At 40.3% G+C, this 14,289-nt stretch overlaps 1 protein-coding gene across 1 annotated transcript in view; it reads left to right on the top strand.

Annotated features, from left to right (window-relative positions):
• Positions 1-14,289, top strand: part of LOC130538765 (growth arrest-specific protein 7-like) — a 51,071-nt gene that overhangs the window by 22,689 nt on the left and 14,093 nt on the right. Inside the window, exons 2-8 of the mRNA XM_057056672.1 lie at positions 4,085-4,202; positions 7,329-7,406; positions 7,987-8,069; positions 8,771-8,824; positions 10,748-10,837; positions 12,153-12,268; positions 12,462-12,536. Coding sequence (XP_056912652.1) covers positions 4,085-4,202; positions 7,329-7,406; positions 7,987-8,069; positions 8,771-8,824; positions 10,748-10,837; positions 12,153-12,268; positions 12,462-12,536 — 614 coding nt within the window. The remainder of the gene's footprint in view (positions 1-4,084; positions 4,203-7,328; positions 7,407-7,986; positions 8,070-8,770; positions 8,825-10,747; positions 10,838-12,152; positions 12,269-12,461; positions 12,537-14,289) is intronic.

Raw genomic sequence — 14,289 nt, 5'->3', positions numbered from 1 at the left:
AATAAGAATGTAAAAAAAAATAAACGTGTAAAAGCTGTGCTCGGACAATAATGCATTTTATTCACAAACGGGCAATTAATCGCGCTCGAACGTGAACCGCGTGCCTGCAGTCTGGCCCCATCATTGCGTCAGGACGCACATCCTCACGGGGTTGTGGCTCTGTGTTCAAACACATCCAGCGCCCCTTTAACATGCCGATGATGCGTTCAATGGTGGAGCGACTGCGCGCATGCATCTGATTGAATAAAACTCCTGTGGAGTCTGAGGGTTGGTCAGTGGTGTCAACAACCAGGGCATATCCTCGATCCCCTAATAAAATAAATCAAGATAAAATCAAATAAAAAGACAGTTTTGGCATGGTTTCCAATTAGGTTGATTAATGTTAAGTCATTGGCACATTTACGTAATTTTAAAATTCTCCGTAAATCACCAAAAATAGGAAATAAACAAATAAATAAATAAATATGACAGAATTATCATTGTAATATTGAATTTTATTGAACTGCACAAGAGAAGAAAACACAACCATGCCAACATGTCGGCACTGAAATGTGCGCAAGAGTACTCCTGAGTGTTCGTAGGATTTGTTCTTACCTACGAATAAATCCAGGATAAGAAGAAATTGGTGAATGCCACAATCTTCGTCAACTGTTCGTAAGTGGGACTTAAGAACAAATTTGTTCGTAAGAACGCTTCGTGAATCGGGCCCAGTGATTTGGTGATAGGTAAGTCTTCCTCTGATAATTTGGCTGGTACAATTGCTGAGTGGCTTGTAAAAAATGCCGCCAACAAAGTCAAACAATAAATACTAAATGGACTCATCTAAATGATTTGATCATTTCACAGCCCAAAAAATAAGACTACCGGTACAATGATTTCAAATTTTTACTTAGCTCCTACTACTTGTAATGGCCTGCATGCATTACCTCTTCAGAATGCTGTCACCCACTGGTTACTGAGGTCACTGAAAATAATGATGTTTATTCATAGTGACCATGTGCTCCACATGGGAATCATTCAGTTTTGTTCATTTTACTTTATGCAGCCATATTATCGTGTAATTAAGAAAGTATTTATTTGAAGAGGTGGCCTTCATTTTGCAGTGATTTTGTGATTGCACTGCATGGATAAGCAAATACAATCCCCTACCTTAATCTCTTGAGGGTGAAGGATTTTAATCTAACTTTATATTGGTTAATGATCATCAGTGTTAGAGGTTCACATATGTAAGTCATTTCTGTTTTGGCTAATTTGTGATTTTTCCACATGCCATCAAAACAGAATTTATATGCATATGCGATGTCTTTTTTAAACAGATCTGCTCCTGCTACTGTGTTGCATTTCCCCCCACATTTTAATTAGAACACTGAAAAGTTCATGTTGGTTATCTAAAAATTGATGGGGTTTTCAGAATATGACATATTTCACATACCGGTATGTTCTTCCCTTAAAGATTGTGTAGCTACAGATTTGAAAGAATCTCTGCTCTTCAGAGATCAGTCTCTGTTGACAGGCTGTCCAGTAACAACATCACAATGCGAAAAGCAGGTACATTGACATCATCTAGTAATGTAGCAGGCTGAGCCAGGACGCCTTTTATATCGCAACCCTAGCAAAGATGCTAATTTCCAAAAATGCCTTGACAACCATTTCACGGTGATGAAACGACTTGTGTTGACTCGGGGCAATGCACTATTTTGGTGCAAAGTGTAAGGGGCTTAATGGGCCATTGTGTTTCCCCACACATTTACATGCTGTAGCTTCATTCTAACTGTATCTGTGGTGTGATTGATTGTTTTTCTGCTTCAGTGCAATGTGATGAGTCTCTGTCACCAACTGACTGGAAATGCTTTAGATTTTCTATCTTACAACTGTTCATCAAATTTGCTTCTTGAAGGCGCACATGACCAGAAATATAACAGTGATCACCGTGACCATCAAAGGGTAAACAACTGCAATGCCCCAAGCAACTGTGTAATTACATGGTGTCATAAATCATGCTGGATTACTGTGGATTCATATATTCCATCCGTTTTGTGCTCTAGAGTATGACATAATTTTCTGAACTGATTCTGGATATTTAAAGCTCGTATCATATATGGATTATCACGTTGACAGGGTCGAATAGATTCCATATGTCTTTTGAATTTGTTAAGAAACGGGTTGTACAGGACCAGAACGCAGGCCAGGACACAGTGGTGGAGTGGTCAACAGCTTTATTTACAGGGAAGGGGAGCACACACCGCAGGGGGATCGGGAGGGAGTGTCCGCTCGTCACAGGTCCATCGGTGGGTCCCCAACCAGCTGCAGTCCCCCTGGACTGCGGGGAGCTCGGAACACCGGTGAGTCCTCAACCCGAAGCAGTCCCCCTGGACTGCAGAGAACTCGGTAGTCCGGTGCAACACACTCACCGGTCCAGCAACGGCATGAAGACCGCGAACATGCCCCGAGACACTGAAGACAGGGGCAGTCCTCCTGGACTGCAAGGGGAGCAGGAGCAGTCCTCCAGGAGACACGGAACAGGAACAGGAGCGGCCCTCCAGGAAAACCGGAAGCTCGGGAACAGGAGCGGCCCTCCAGGGCGACAGGAACTCAGGAACAGGAGCAGTCCTCCAGGAAAACCGCAAGCTCGGGAACAGGAGCGACCCTTCAGGAAATACAGAGCACCAACACACGACAGGGGAGGCAACCAAACAGCCTCACCACGAACAGACACCCTTACAAACACCAAGGAAACCGAACAGACACCTCTCACATACAGAAGGAAGATGTACAAACACCCACACTAGACAAACAGACACACTCCCCACACGAACAGACACCCCATCGCAGGCAGGCACAACCTGCTTAAATAGGCAACAAGATGCAAATCGCCCACAGGTGCCCTGCCTGCAGCGGCAGCTGCACCCAATTGTGCTCCCTTCCACCCCCTGCAGGACAAAGACCGACACAACCCAGAAACCCCTCCAGAATTGTTTCAATAAAATCAAGCAATCAAAGTGACTTTATTTTTCCATGAGGAACTATATTGCAGCAAAAGAACATCAGTGTTTGCACAGCACTCTCCCTCCTCCTTGTCTTTCATTCCTCTTTCCCATCACCCACCTCATTCCAAAAAGGTCTCTACGCCTCCCAAAAAATTTCAGTCATAAGAGAATTTGGACTTAGAGTTTTGCTGATTACCCACTTCCTCAATTGTAACTGTTTCCTGTTTTCATTGACTGGCTTGCAACAAATGTGATATGTTACATGATCATCCTGGAGGTCTATGTAGACCTGAATTCATCATTTATTTGGGGACTTAGAAAAGATTTCATTATTAGAATTGAGTGACAATTGCACAGATACTGTTTAATTTTATTTATTTATTTTGAAATTTCATACTTCATAATGCAATGTTGTTGTTTGATCTTACATTACATGCGGGTCAATTTAGCACCTGGATATTTTTATCAAATGTGCTAAATGTGGTTTGACTGAAATAAGCAAGGCTTTTAAAGGGATGATCTTTTAATGTCATCAACCAGCTACAGTGATTCAGAGCATGTTTGCTAAAAAGATACTCTTCGAAATGATTTAATGAGTAGATGAAGTCCCTGCTACCCGAGCTGGAGGTGATATGGAATTTCATCCAGCTCTCCCTGGTCTCTGGACAACATCTTTGCTATGTTCCAGTGATCCCAATCCCTTGTTTTCCTGCTAATCACAAACATATGTGTGTAGTTTGTATCCCATGGTCCTCGGCTGTGTGTTGAAAATATCAGTATGGCTGCAGAGGTATGCAGAGGCGTTGCTCTCAGCATCTCTGCAGCAGCAGCTCAGCATGCTCTTCGATGATGTCATTGGTTGCTTGTTTGGAAAGTGTTGTGAAAATTAGAACCCGATTGAACTTTCTACAGCATGGTCTTGTTTGTCCTGATCTTTAGTGGTTTAGTTTCATCTTCTTTTAATGTTTGTTTTTCTTTTAACTAGCTGTTGTTTCAGTTGTGATACTCTTGAGAAGTCCAGCCTTGTTATGAGTGCAAATTGATGATTTGTCAGTTATTAATATTAGCTGATATGGTGTTTGTGCTTTTTCTTGCAGAGGACTGCATCTCTGAGTCAGCTCCCAGTCGAGGACCTGCAAGACCCCCTGCCTCCTCAGTGGAAATGCTACATGTCACCACATGGGCGGCGATACTATGTCAACACCATCAACAATGGTGAGAGTCAACTGCTGGAAACACACAGTCTGCCTCAGTGGGAGTAGATATCTTCAATTGCTGCAATCACTGGGCAAGGAAAGCAAAGGGTTACATTGCTATGCAGTAAATTGGAACACAATATGAACTAAATATGAAATAAATGTGATAATCAGAACAGTCCTAGAAATTGCAGTTAACATTGTTTTTAACTATAGTTGTGTTTGTAGCATTCAGCTCACTCTTCCAACCTAATCTTTGTGTTATTCCTGCGTTCATCAAGCCAATCTGTACCACCTGTGTGTGTCGGCGTTGTAAAACGCACCATATTCCAGAGGGACAGAATCAGAACATGATTAATGTGCCACAGAGACATTGTGTGCATTAGCCTTCATTTAAAGTGGCCGTGTGGTTGTGGTGCTGTAAAACTGGCCCCTGTGGACACAAAAATTCTCCAGGATTTATTTTTTTGCTTCCGCTTGCATGAACAAATGAAAGTTTGGTACTAACACATGCTCACTAAACCAGAGGCATGTGGTTCTTTTGAATTGTTAATCACAGCATCTGCTTCCACACAAAGCCATCTGATAACATTTTTGTTTGATAGCTGTTATTTATAACATCGCTCCTGTTTTCAATGGGTCTCACTTTTGTTTCTTTAAAGTTCAGCTAGATTACGTAGCATCCTGTGCCATTTGTGGATTTGTATTTCAGCATCACCGTGGCAACGGAGCAACGTGCGTGGGCGCAGGCTGCACGTCCTTGAATCAACTCTTTCTCATACTTTCTTGCTATTTCCCTTACTGTGTTGCTGGGTGCAGCCTTCTCCTCAGACTCTCCTCTTTTACTAGTCTGACAATTGAGTCTGACAATTGAGTTGGTCACAAACCTAACCCAGTCAAATAATTTTGTATTTTTATTGTTTCAGATCCTCCTCAGTGTTTTTTTTCTCCCTTTTTTTTTATTGAAATCAATCATTATATTAAATTTTGATGTGACATTCCTCTATTGTGGCAACAACCTGACTCATTTAAAAAAAGATGGCAGCAAACACCAAAACAATGAGCACAGATTAATGAATTAAATATAGTCATGTCATAGGGCATTAACTAGGGCATTTTTTTCTCTAATCATTAATGTTCTGTCACATTATGGTGATCTGATGCTACAGTGTTGTTTTTATTTTGTTCCTTTCTAAATCAGCTGATGATTGTTCATTTATGATTTCCCATTTCCATTGAGGGAAATATCCTCACTGCTTTTCTCTGTAGTTAGTCTGAAGTAGTGACACAACAGAATCTGACGTGAAAACTAGACTGATAATTCCTTTGCAAGACTCATCATTATCACTCTCAGTGAATATAACGTATTTATCTAACATCTTTTTCAATCCAAATTATTTCGAGATGCTTTACTTATCCCTCAGCAAGCAACAGTAGCAAAAAAATAATTTTAACAGGAATAACCCTTGCAGGAGCAATCTCATATGGGGTAAAGGAGGAGGTGAGTGGGAAATAGTGCAGAGTAGTAGGACAGAAGAATAATAGACAGATAAATAATAGATGCAAATAAGCTACACACATGTGCAACATTGTTATGTATTGTTACCCTGAAGATATTCATCTAATACTGAAGTGGTCAGCGTTGTCAGAGGTGAGTGCACAGCTATTTAGATAGATTCAAAGACAGAGAAGCCAAAAACTAAAGACAAAAAGGTGTTACAGGAGAGGAGAGCAAAGGGGGAGAGAGGAGGAGAGGAAAGGACTGCTATGCAATGAGTTCAGAGAAAAGTTATTACATGAGCAGGTGTGAATTGGACAGCATTCGCATCTGATCCGTCACCTCCACGAGAATCCATTTGCTGACCAAATAACAGCTGGCTTTTCAAGTGCATATTTGACAGTAAAATGAACCTAAACTATCTCAGATGTTATAATTTCATATGATATCTATCTGAAAGCATTGAAACTTTGCATCTTGGTTAGGACTTTTAAATTGCATATTATTAACATGCTTAGTGTTGTGTAAATTATGTTATGATTGCTTGTGTGTTGGCAAAGCTAGCAGCCACAATAAGAACCAGCTTTCCAGAGCTACTATAAGTAGATTAAGTGTAATTCTGCCTATATCAATGTCCTGTTTTTCCTCACTATATTGACTTGTTGCTGACAACCCAGTGAAGAGAAATTGAGACTCTGCGCTCAAACGTGAAGCCATGCTCTCTTTTTGTAAGCTTGCTGCTGCTCATTCCCTCCATGCGTGTCATTTGAGCTGATGGGCTTGCCTCAGCTGTATCCTCAGCTCGGCAGCACCAATGAGACCTGAAGCGGCTTAAAAGGCCCAAATGAAATAAAAGCACTTTCTATGTCCGTCCCTTTTTTATGTGCTCACAGTAAATAGATAATTGATTACAATTTGGACAGAACTGAAATTAAGGTCAGCACAAGAAATCTGGGAACAGGAGTGATACCGGTAATAAAGCAATTAGAAACAGGTGAATTTATCAGATTTTACTTTTTGAATTTTGTTGCTGACAACTTCTGTTGTAATAGCACAGGTACACTGATAAGGCTGTAGTGGATTGACTAGTTTTTCACATCTATATGCCAATGTTGCTGATTCAGTGGGTCAGAACAATCAGCTTCACAGTAAATCTCAGCTCAGTGTATGCTTCATCCTATGCAATGTGTCAATATCTAGTTTCTTCAGTATGATACACTACCATTCTTCACGCCAACACCCAAATTGCATTACATTAGGGAAGAATTTTCACATGATGTGGATTGCTGCCTGCAAATCCTGCTGTAGAGTGTCTACAGACATAAACAAAGAAGTTCACATATAGTGGCCTTACATTCTGAATTGTTGCCAGACCTCATGGCATGGAGGGATTTAATAATGTCATTTGCCATTTGGATTCAAGAGTCAGCTGCGAAGGAATTCATTATCACATCTCTCAACAAGGTAGTGTGCAGCTTGAGTAGTTACTAATTGTAGTTCCTCTGGTTTAACTGATGAAGTATGATCAGCGCATAAATCAGATTGTGATAAATAGCTTTACCACTCCTGACAAAATGACAGAAATAGTAGGATATTGCTGCTGCTGCTCTACTAATGTCAATGTTATTTTCTTTTCCTCCCAAACAGAGACCACATGGGAGAGACCGTCCAGCACGCCCGGGACTCCTAAGATGTCTCTACGACACAAGACCTGCTTGCCAGCAGGTACTGCAGCTCTCTCTCTTCCCATCCAAGTTCTCTGTCACTACTGCTTCCTTAAGAATTAGTAGCCTGGGGCTGGGAATTCACCAAGAATTCCACAGTGGTACAAAGCAATCGTTCATGCACACCAAGCACATACTTTCTGTGACTAATTTCATCTGTAGCCTCAATGGTGGAACTGAGACCTCCTCTGTCTTTCTTTGGGCTCTGAAAACTTGTAGAGGGACGATAAAGGTTTTCTACTCAGTGAAGTTTCAGAATGTTGGGGGCAGCCCTGATATATCTTTTTTTTCACTGTAAATTCCCTTGTTTCTTCCCGTGGCTGTGAGAAAGGAATAAAAATTATAAAGACAATATACACCACCACAGCACAGCAGTCACTGCTGGAAGTAACATTTTACATATCTGTCTGGCAACAAACCTTCTGCAAAGACTTCTAAGGCTTCTCCAGTGTTCAAAAGAACATTAGATACATAACAGTGATCTACGCTAACCTTATCTATTGGTTTAGCATGCTCAAATGTGCAACAAAGAGTGGTTTGAGTTATGTTTAAGCTATAAAGGATACACTTCTTTGTTATAGTGAATGGATTTCACTCGGGGGGCAGTCCCCTGCATCATGCGGAGCACAACAGCCTGGTTAGGAAAAGCAGTACAGAGCTGCAGGTAAAGATACCAGATTCTCTTTTTTGTAGTTCTTGACAATGTGGCGAAGTCTGTTTGGATCGGCAGCAATCAGAAACTGGATTGACAGATTATTGTTGAGTTGAATAACATTTTCTAGAAATTGTTGGGACTTTTTTTCATGGTCTAATTTCAAAACTACATTATAAACCTAGTACAAAAAAGATGGCAGTGAATACATTTTTAAGATTCTTGATGTTTCCGTAGGTCTGTCACAAGCTCCCCCTTTATACACAACAAAAATGTCACACAATATTCAGACGCATCAAACCCCCTCACCGTTTTATGAAGATGGAGGCTGATGTCAGTTAGAGCTGATTAATCCTGCCTACAGTATCTCTTCCCTCCATCATAATTAACAAGGCAGCCAGGCTGCAGTTATCCTAATCTAAATCACTGCACACACACACACAATTATTCAGACCATATGAACAGACTCTTAACACCTGCTGATTCAATGTCCAATCCATTCACACATCTCATTCAGATCCACACTTATTCCCACATATGTATTATTCTAAGCTCAAGCGCTGGAAACACACAGTCATTCACAACAGCAGCAGTAATTTTAGACAGAGCACCACTAACTGCGACCGCAAGGAAATACAGCTGTGTTTTACTGCGTTCGCACGTCTGACATGGAGGGCGCTAGTTTTGAGGGAGCATCTTTTTTCTTTTGCCAGAGCCCAGGATCGACGTCGCTTACCAGAAAGCAGGGCAAGGAGAGCACTGTCACGGTGAGTGGGGCGATTAACTCTTACCACACTGATGATTGCCTGTGGCTTTTGGTAGCCCAAATGATTGATATGAACTGAGGAGAACTTGTAAAATTTTTGAAGTCCAATGTTCATGATTGTATCCTATTGTATCAAGTGTTTTTTTGTTTGTTTTTGTTTTTTTTGGCAATTTAATAGTCATACACACAGCATCTAGTTTTCTGCTTTGGTGTTAGGTTGTAACATTCTTCACACCTGATAAATATCAGATGTACTGCTACAACACAGCCAGTCATGTTAGGCAGTGGGATGGAATCTCTCTAAATTTATTTTAAGTAATACATATATTAGCAGCTTAAACCAACTAACTGCTTGTGTTCTGGGGTGTACCGGTATGTTGGGGGATAAATTATTCCAGAGCAATCTGCAGGGTACATATTTTCTCTAGGTTTTTATTTACTTACTTTTTAGCCACTGTTTACATCTGTGCTGAGGTCCGTTTCTGCTCACCATCACAAAACATACCCGTTCTGGAGGAGTTTGTAAAACTAGCGACAAATGTTAATGGTGTTTTTATACAAATGATTAAAAGCACCATGTAATGACCAGCTCTGTGGAAAGGTGGGCAGAATTTGCACCGGTACTAGTATTGTACTGTGATTTATCATTAAGACTTCTTGTCAAAGACTGTCTGAAGCACAAGACTGAAGTGTTTGTTTTTATTTTTGTCCAAAATTTAGTCCAAAAGTTATAATACAGAGAAAGCTAATAATGTTTGGTGAAGATCAATGTTCAGCAAAGTCCAAATACTATAACAAACTTATCATGATCTCTCAAGATTTTTTTTAGAAAATTGCAATCAACAAGCTGTTTTGATAGTTGGAGTGCATGTGGGAGACGATAAAGGTCTAGTTGTTTTCCCAGGGAAGTTTGAGTCTGTATGGCCTGGATGCATGACAATGTACTATATTAACCTTAAAACTTTTACAGTTTTTTTCATCATAGTGGCAACGATGACAAACGTAGAATGGCCACCTTCTGTGGTTTTGACTCAAATTGTTCATTTTCTTCCATGCAGATCCCCCAGGTTTAAATACTGGACCAAAGATCTGGTCACCTTTCAGCCTTTTAATCTTCTTATACACAATGTTGTTTTGTGAAATTGAGCTGTTTAGCAGATATTGATATCAATGTAACACAGTTACATTTGTAGTAAAAAACAGAGGGGCTTTAACACTATGGATTTTAGAGAAACCTTTTCCCCATCTTTCTAGCACCACTTGAAAGCAGCTCACACTGATCATATAGTTTAAGAATCTCCAAAGGAAATCTGCTATTCCTTCACCAAATTAATAATGCAGAGAGTTTAGAGGTAATTACCTTAATGTGGAGGTTTTAAACAAAGAATTAAAAAGTTTGGCATAAAAGTTCCAAAGACGAAACATCCTAGGCATGCATGGTATACTGTCCTATTAATAAGTGTGGAGGAGAAGCAGGCATCTCACAGCAGGGAGCACTGCAGCTGACATTGTTGCCACCACAGACAATTAACTTGGGAAATCAAAGGCAATAGGGTTTCAACTCCCTTGATTGCTCTCGGTAAAGATCAGAAGTTTTGAATGTTGTGTCAAACATTGGTTGATCACTCCTGATGAGAGCAGCGACCTGAAAGGCACCACATTTTGGCAAAGACAGAAGGCTCATTTAATATGTCTTTTTTTTTTAAGAGGCTTTCTCTGCTTAGTTATCTGCTACATTTGCCATACATTTGCACTTGACGTCAGGAGATGAGGCGATAATGTTGCAGAACCAACAGAGTGCAAAATACCTTGAATACCTGATCTATGCACTGAGTGCACAGTTCTGTGGTATAAAAACAATGTTGGTTTATTGCGTCATAAACCACCACAACCAACTGCTCTCCCGCTGGTATTTTCTCCACAGATCAACTATGTAACGTTCCCCTCCCTTGCTTGCATGACAGAGCAACAACTGCTGAAGCCAAAAGAGTGGAGCTACTGTGATTTCTTTTGGGTAAATTGACCTACACTATTCATTTCACCCACACCAATAATGCCATAATATGGTATGGATGTTATTAATCTGGAGTTGTTCCATAACAGCACAGAAATTGCAATATTGGCCTCTTCAGCTTACACACCAATCAACAAGAAACCCACTCTTTCACAATCAAAATATGATCCATCACTCAAATGTAGCAAACCAAACCTTATAGCAAAAGTACACCAAAAAATAGCTATTTAAACTAGAAGAATCTAAAGAGGACATGGGAATAATGCACAAAAAATGCTGTTTTTACACTTGTCCTTGACAGGTCACATGGTTCCATATGTGTGTGTGTGTGTGTGTGTGTGTGTGTGTGTGTGTATGTATGTATGTATGTATGTATGTAGAGAGAAAAATGTGTGTGTGTGTGTGTGTGTGTATATATATATATATACACACATATACACACACACACACATATATATATATGTGTATATATATATATATACATTTTTTTTCTCTCTGTAGAACTCCTAGCTGTATATGAGTAGATCTATGAGCTATACAGGTTGTTTCACTTCCAGGTTTCAGCTGTGTTGGTAGGCAACTGCTGCTGTAAACAAACAAAGGCCTATGAGCAAAAACAATACATTGCTTTAGCAGGGACTTTTTTTTGATGATGAAAAGTTCAGTTAAAAACCTGAAGTGTACATGACGATGTAGCTGAAAAACGATATTAAAGTACCACATGAAGAAAGAAAGAAACTTTTTAAAAAAGGGTTTTTCCCTGTTAAGGGGTCCAGCAAAACAGAAATAGCAACATTGTCCAGTATGCATACAGACATTCCACTTTATCATTTGGTTTGATAACACAACACATGTGAGTGCAGCAAGCCAGCTGTTTACTGTTGGACCCATGTGATGGGATCTGTTGGATGGATAGCGAGTAAAGTTCCTTGAATTTGATCTGAGAAATGCATACATTGGTAAAAAGAATTAAACTTTAAAGCAAAACACACTTTAGTCTCAAAACAAGGTGCTGAAAGGAGCTTTAAAATTATAGAGAAGAGAAATCACCCTGTAAGCCCATGATCATGCACGATTGATTGCTGTTATTATTGATTAATTGCTGTATATAGACATGATAAATATTGAACTACATATTATTTTAATAGTGTTACTAATTCTCAGGGACAAATCATACAAATATCTATAAAATATTGATAAATTCTCACATTTTTACTTTCTTAACATAACTTTTCATAACCCTTTTCATGCTAATTTCTCTCTGATCAAATCAATATCATTACATTTGCCATTTGATTTATTGCTAATATTACAGAATGATAAGAGGGATGCCCAGAGCAACAGCTGCGTCACAGGATTTGATGTTTTGCTGCAGAAACAGCTGAAGGGAAAACAGATGCAAAAAGAGATGGCCGAGTTCATACGAGAAAGGTATTGTTCCTCAGTTTTCTCCCATGCTTTCTTTTCTTTCACTGGTCCAGGACCCAACAAGTCATTTCCCCTTTTCTGTATTCTTGCCTCGTGCATCGCTGCATTGCACAAGACCATGAAGTACACATGGAAATAGTCAGGTTGCAAAATGGCGTTAGTAGTTGAGTAATGAAACTCTCTACTTCCTTTTCAGGATAAAGATAGAAGAAGAGTATGCCAAGAATCTCTCCAAGCTCTCTCAGATTCCTCTGGCAGATCAAGAAGAAGGGTGAGCAACCTTTGTCCCTAAAGTCAGCTTGAGCAAAAAAGTGCTATTATTTGTTAAAATTGAGGGGAGCAAATTATGTCCTGCTCTTGAGACAACCTTTATGGGGCAACAGTAAAGCCTTTATTTGAAGACATTGTGAAATGATACAATACATTTTCAAAGCATTATTACAGTTGCAACCCTAACCCTAACCCTAACCACTTGAACTTAAAGCCACTTAATGGCATGTTAATTACTATATTTAATAAAGAATTTACTTTTGAAACAACTTACAAGTCCTCCACTCAGTAATAAAAGGAATTTGTCGCCAATCTGATGGTCAGCTTGCCAGACAGATAAGGTGACCTGGTGTGAGTCTAGGTCTCAAGGCCATGTCAGGGATTCTTTGAAACAGTGTGGAGCTCCTGTATATCACCAGTAGCTTTGTCTTGCAGCAGAGTTCAGCTACAGTGGCGGGAGGGTCAGTAGAAGATGAAAGTAGCAAGGTTTGGGGCATTGGTGGGCTTTGGCGGAAAATGGACTATAAGGAAACCCTTCAGGGATAAAGCAGCTACTCCTCTCTTCAGCAGCTTGACAGGAAAGGAAAGCTCATGCTGAGAGAAGGTCTTTGTCTAATTATGGAAGGGGGTGGGGAACCAAGAACATGGAAAGTAAACTAACAGGAAGCCTGGAAGGCAGCTTTACACCCACAAAGAAAAGAAGCTGTGATTTGTTCAGACACCGCCCATGTCATCTGAATTAAACTCATTAAAAGATTCCACAAAGATGCAGCATGCACCACAGCAACAGGCTCAAATGTCATTCATACATCACAAAGGTTACACTAAACTTTTTAAAACAATCGTCGATTCAGGTGCACTTGATTTGAGACCTACTTGTCTTTCAGTTGTCAGTCCAGATGACATTAAAAAGGTGATTCAGGCAGTTTAGACTGGGACAGCAAAAGTCAGCCAGAGCTACATCTCAAACATTCAACTCACCCTCACAACCTTTGGTCCTAGTGGGGCGGAGATAGCTCAGTCTGTTGGTTACTGGGCTGAGGGTTCTCACCCCATTGTAGGCAAAACATGGAAGGTGTTCTGGTTGGAGGGGAAGGTGCCAGAACACCTTCAGAGCACTGCCGAGGTACCCTTGAGCAAGGTACCAAACCCACAAATGCTCATATAGGGCCCTGCGATTAAGCGGTTAAGAAGACCAGACGAGAGACAAGAGAGATGTAAGACCACCTTTCAAACATTTGTTGTCTCAAGAGGATGGTGTTCAGATTATCACGTGTTCACATGTAGGATAAACCCCCCATTACAAATAAATAGCCCAGAGTAGGATGGAGTTGTCTCATAAAAAATCCAGATTATACCAGTTAGATCAATCTGCCCACAGTCAGATATGCACAACACAATACTTCCATTATTTTCTCCCTCAGGCCAGCCCTGCCGTCATACTGGACAAGCAGAGTTTTGTCCACCAGTTCCTACTGTAGCCTAGAAACAGCTGCCTGTTTATTCCTGAAGTTATCATTCATCTTGTTGTCATACAGTTCTATACACCCTGTCTGGTCCAAAAAAGTCACCTCCTGGATTTAATTAAGCAAATACAGAAGAAGCCTCCTATTGCATAATTACTTCATGGGTGATTCTCTTTCAGCTGTCAACAAGTGATTAAGTCCAAATGATGCAATGTGTAGCTTCTCGTTTCTTAAATAACCATGTTGGAGGTCACATTCTGTGGTCATGGATAAGATGTTGGTCTGTTG

Source organism: Takifugu flavidus, chromosome 1 (genome assembly GCF_003711565.1).
Source record: "Takifugu flavidus isolate HTHZ2018 chromosome 1, ASM371156v2, whole genome shotgun sequence".
In the NCBI taxonomy this organism is placed as follows: domain Eukaryota; kingdom Metazoa; phylum Chordata; class Actinopteri; order Tetraodontiformes; family Tetraodontidae; genus Takifugu; species Takifugu flavidus.
The sequence above is the reverse complement of the archived record's forward strand: the minus strand, read 5'-3'. Positions and strand labels throughout refer to the sequence as shown.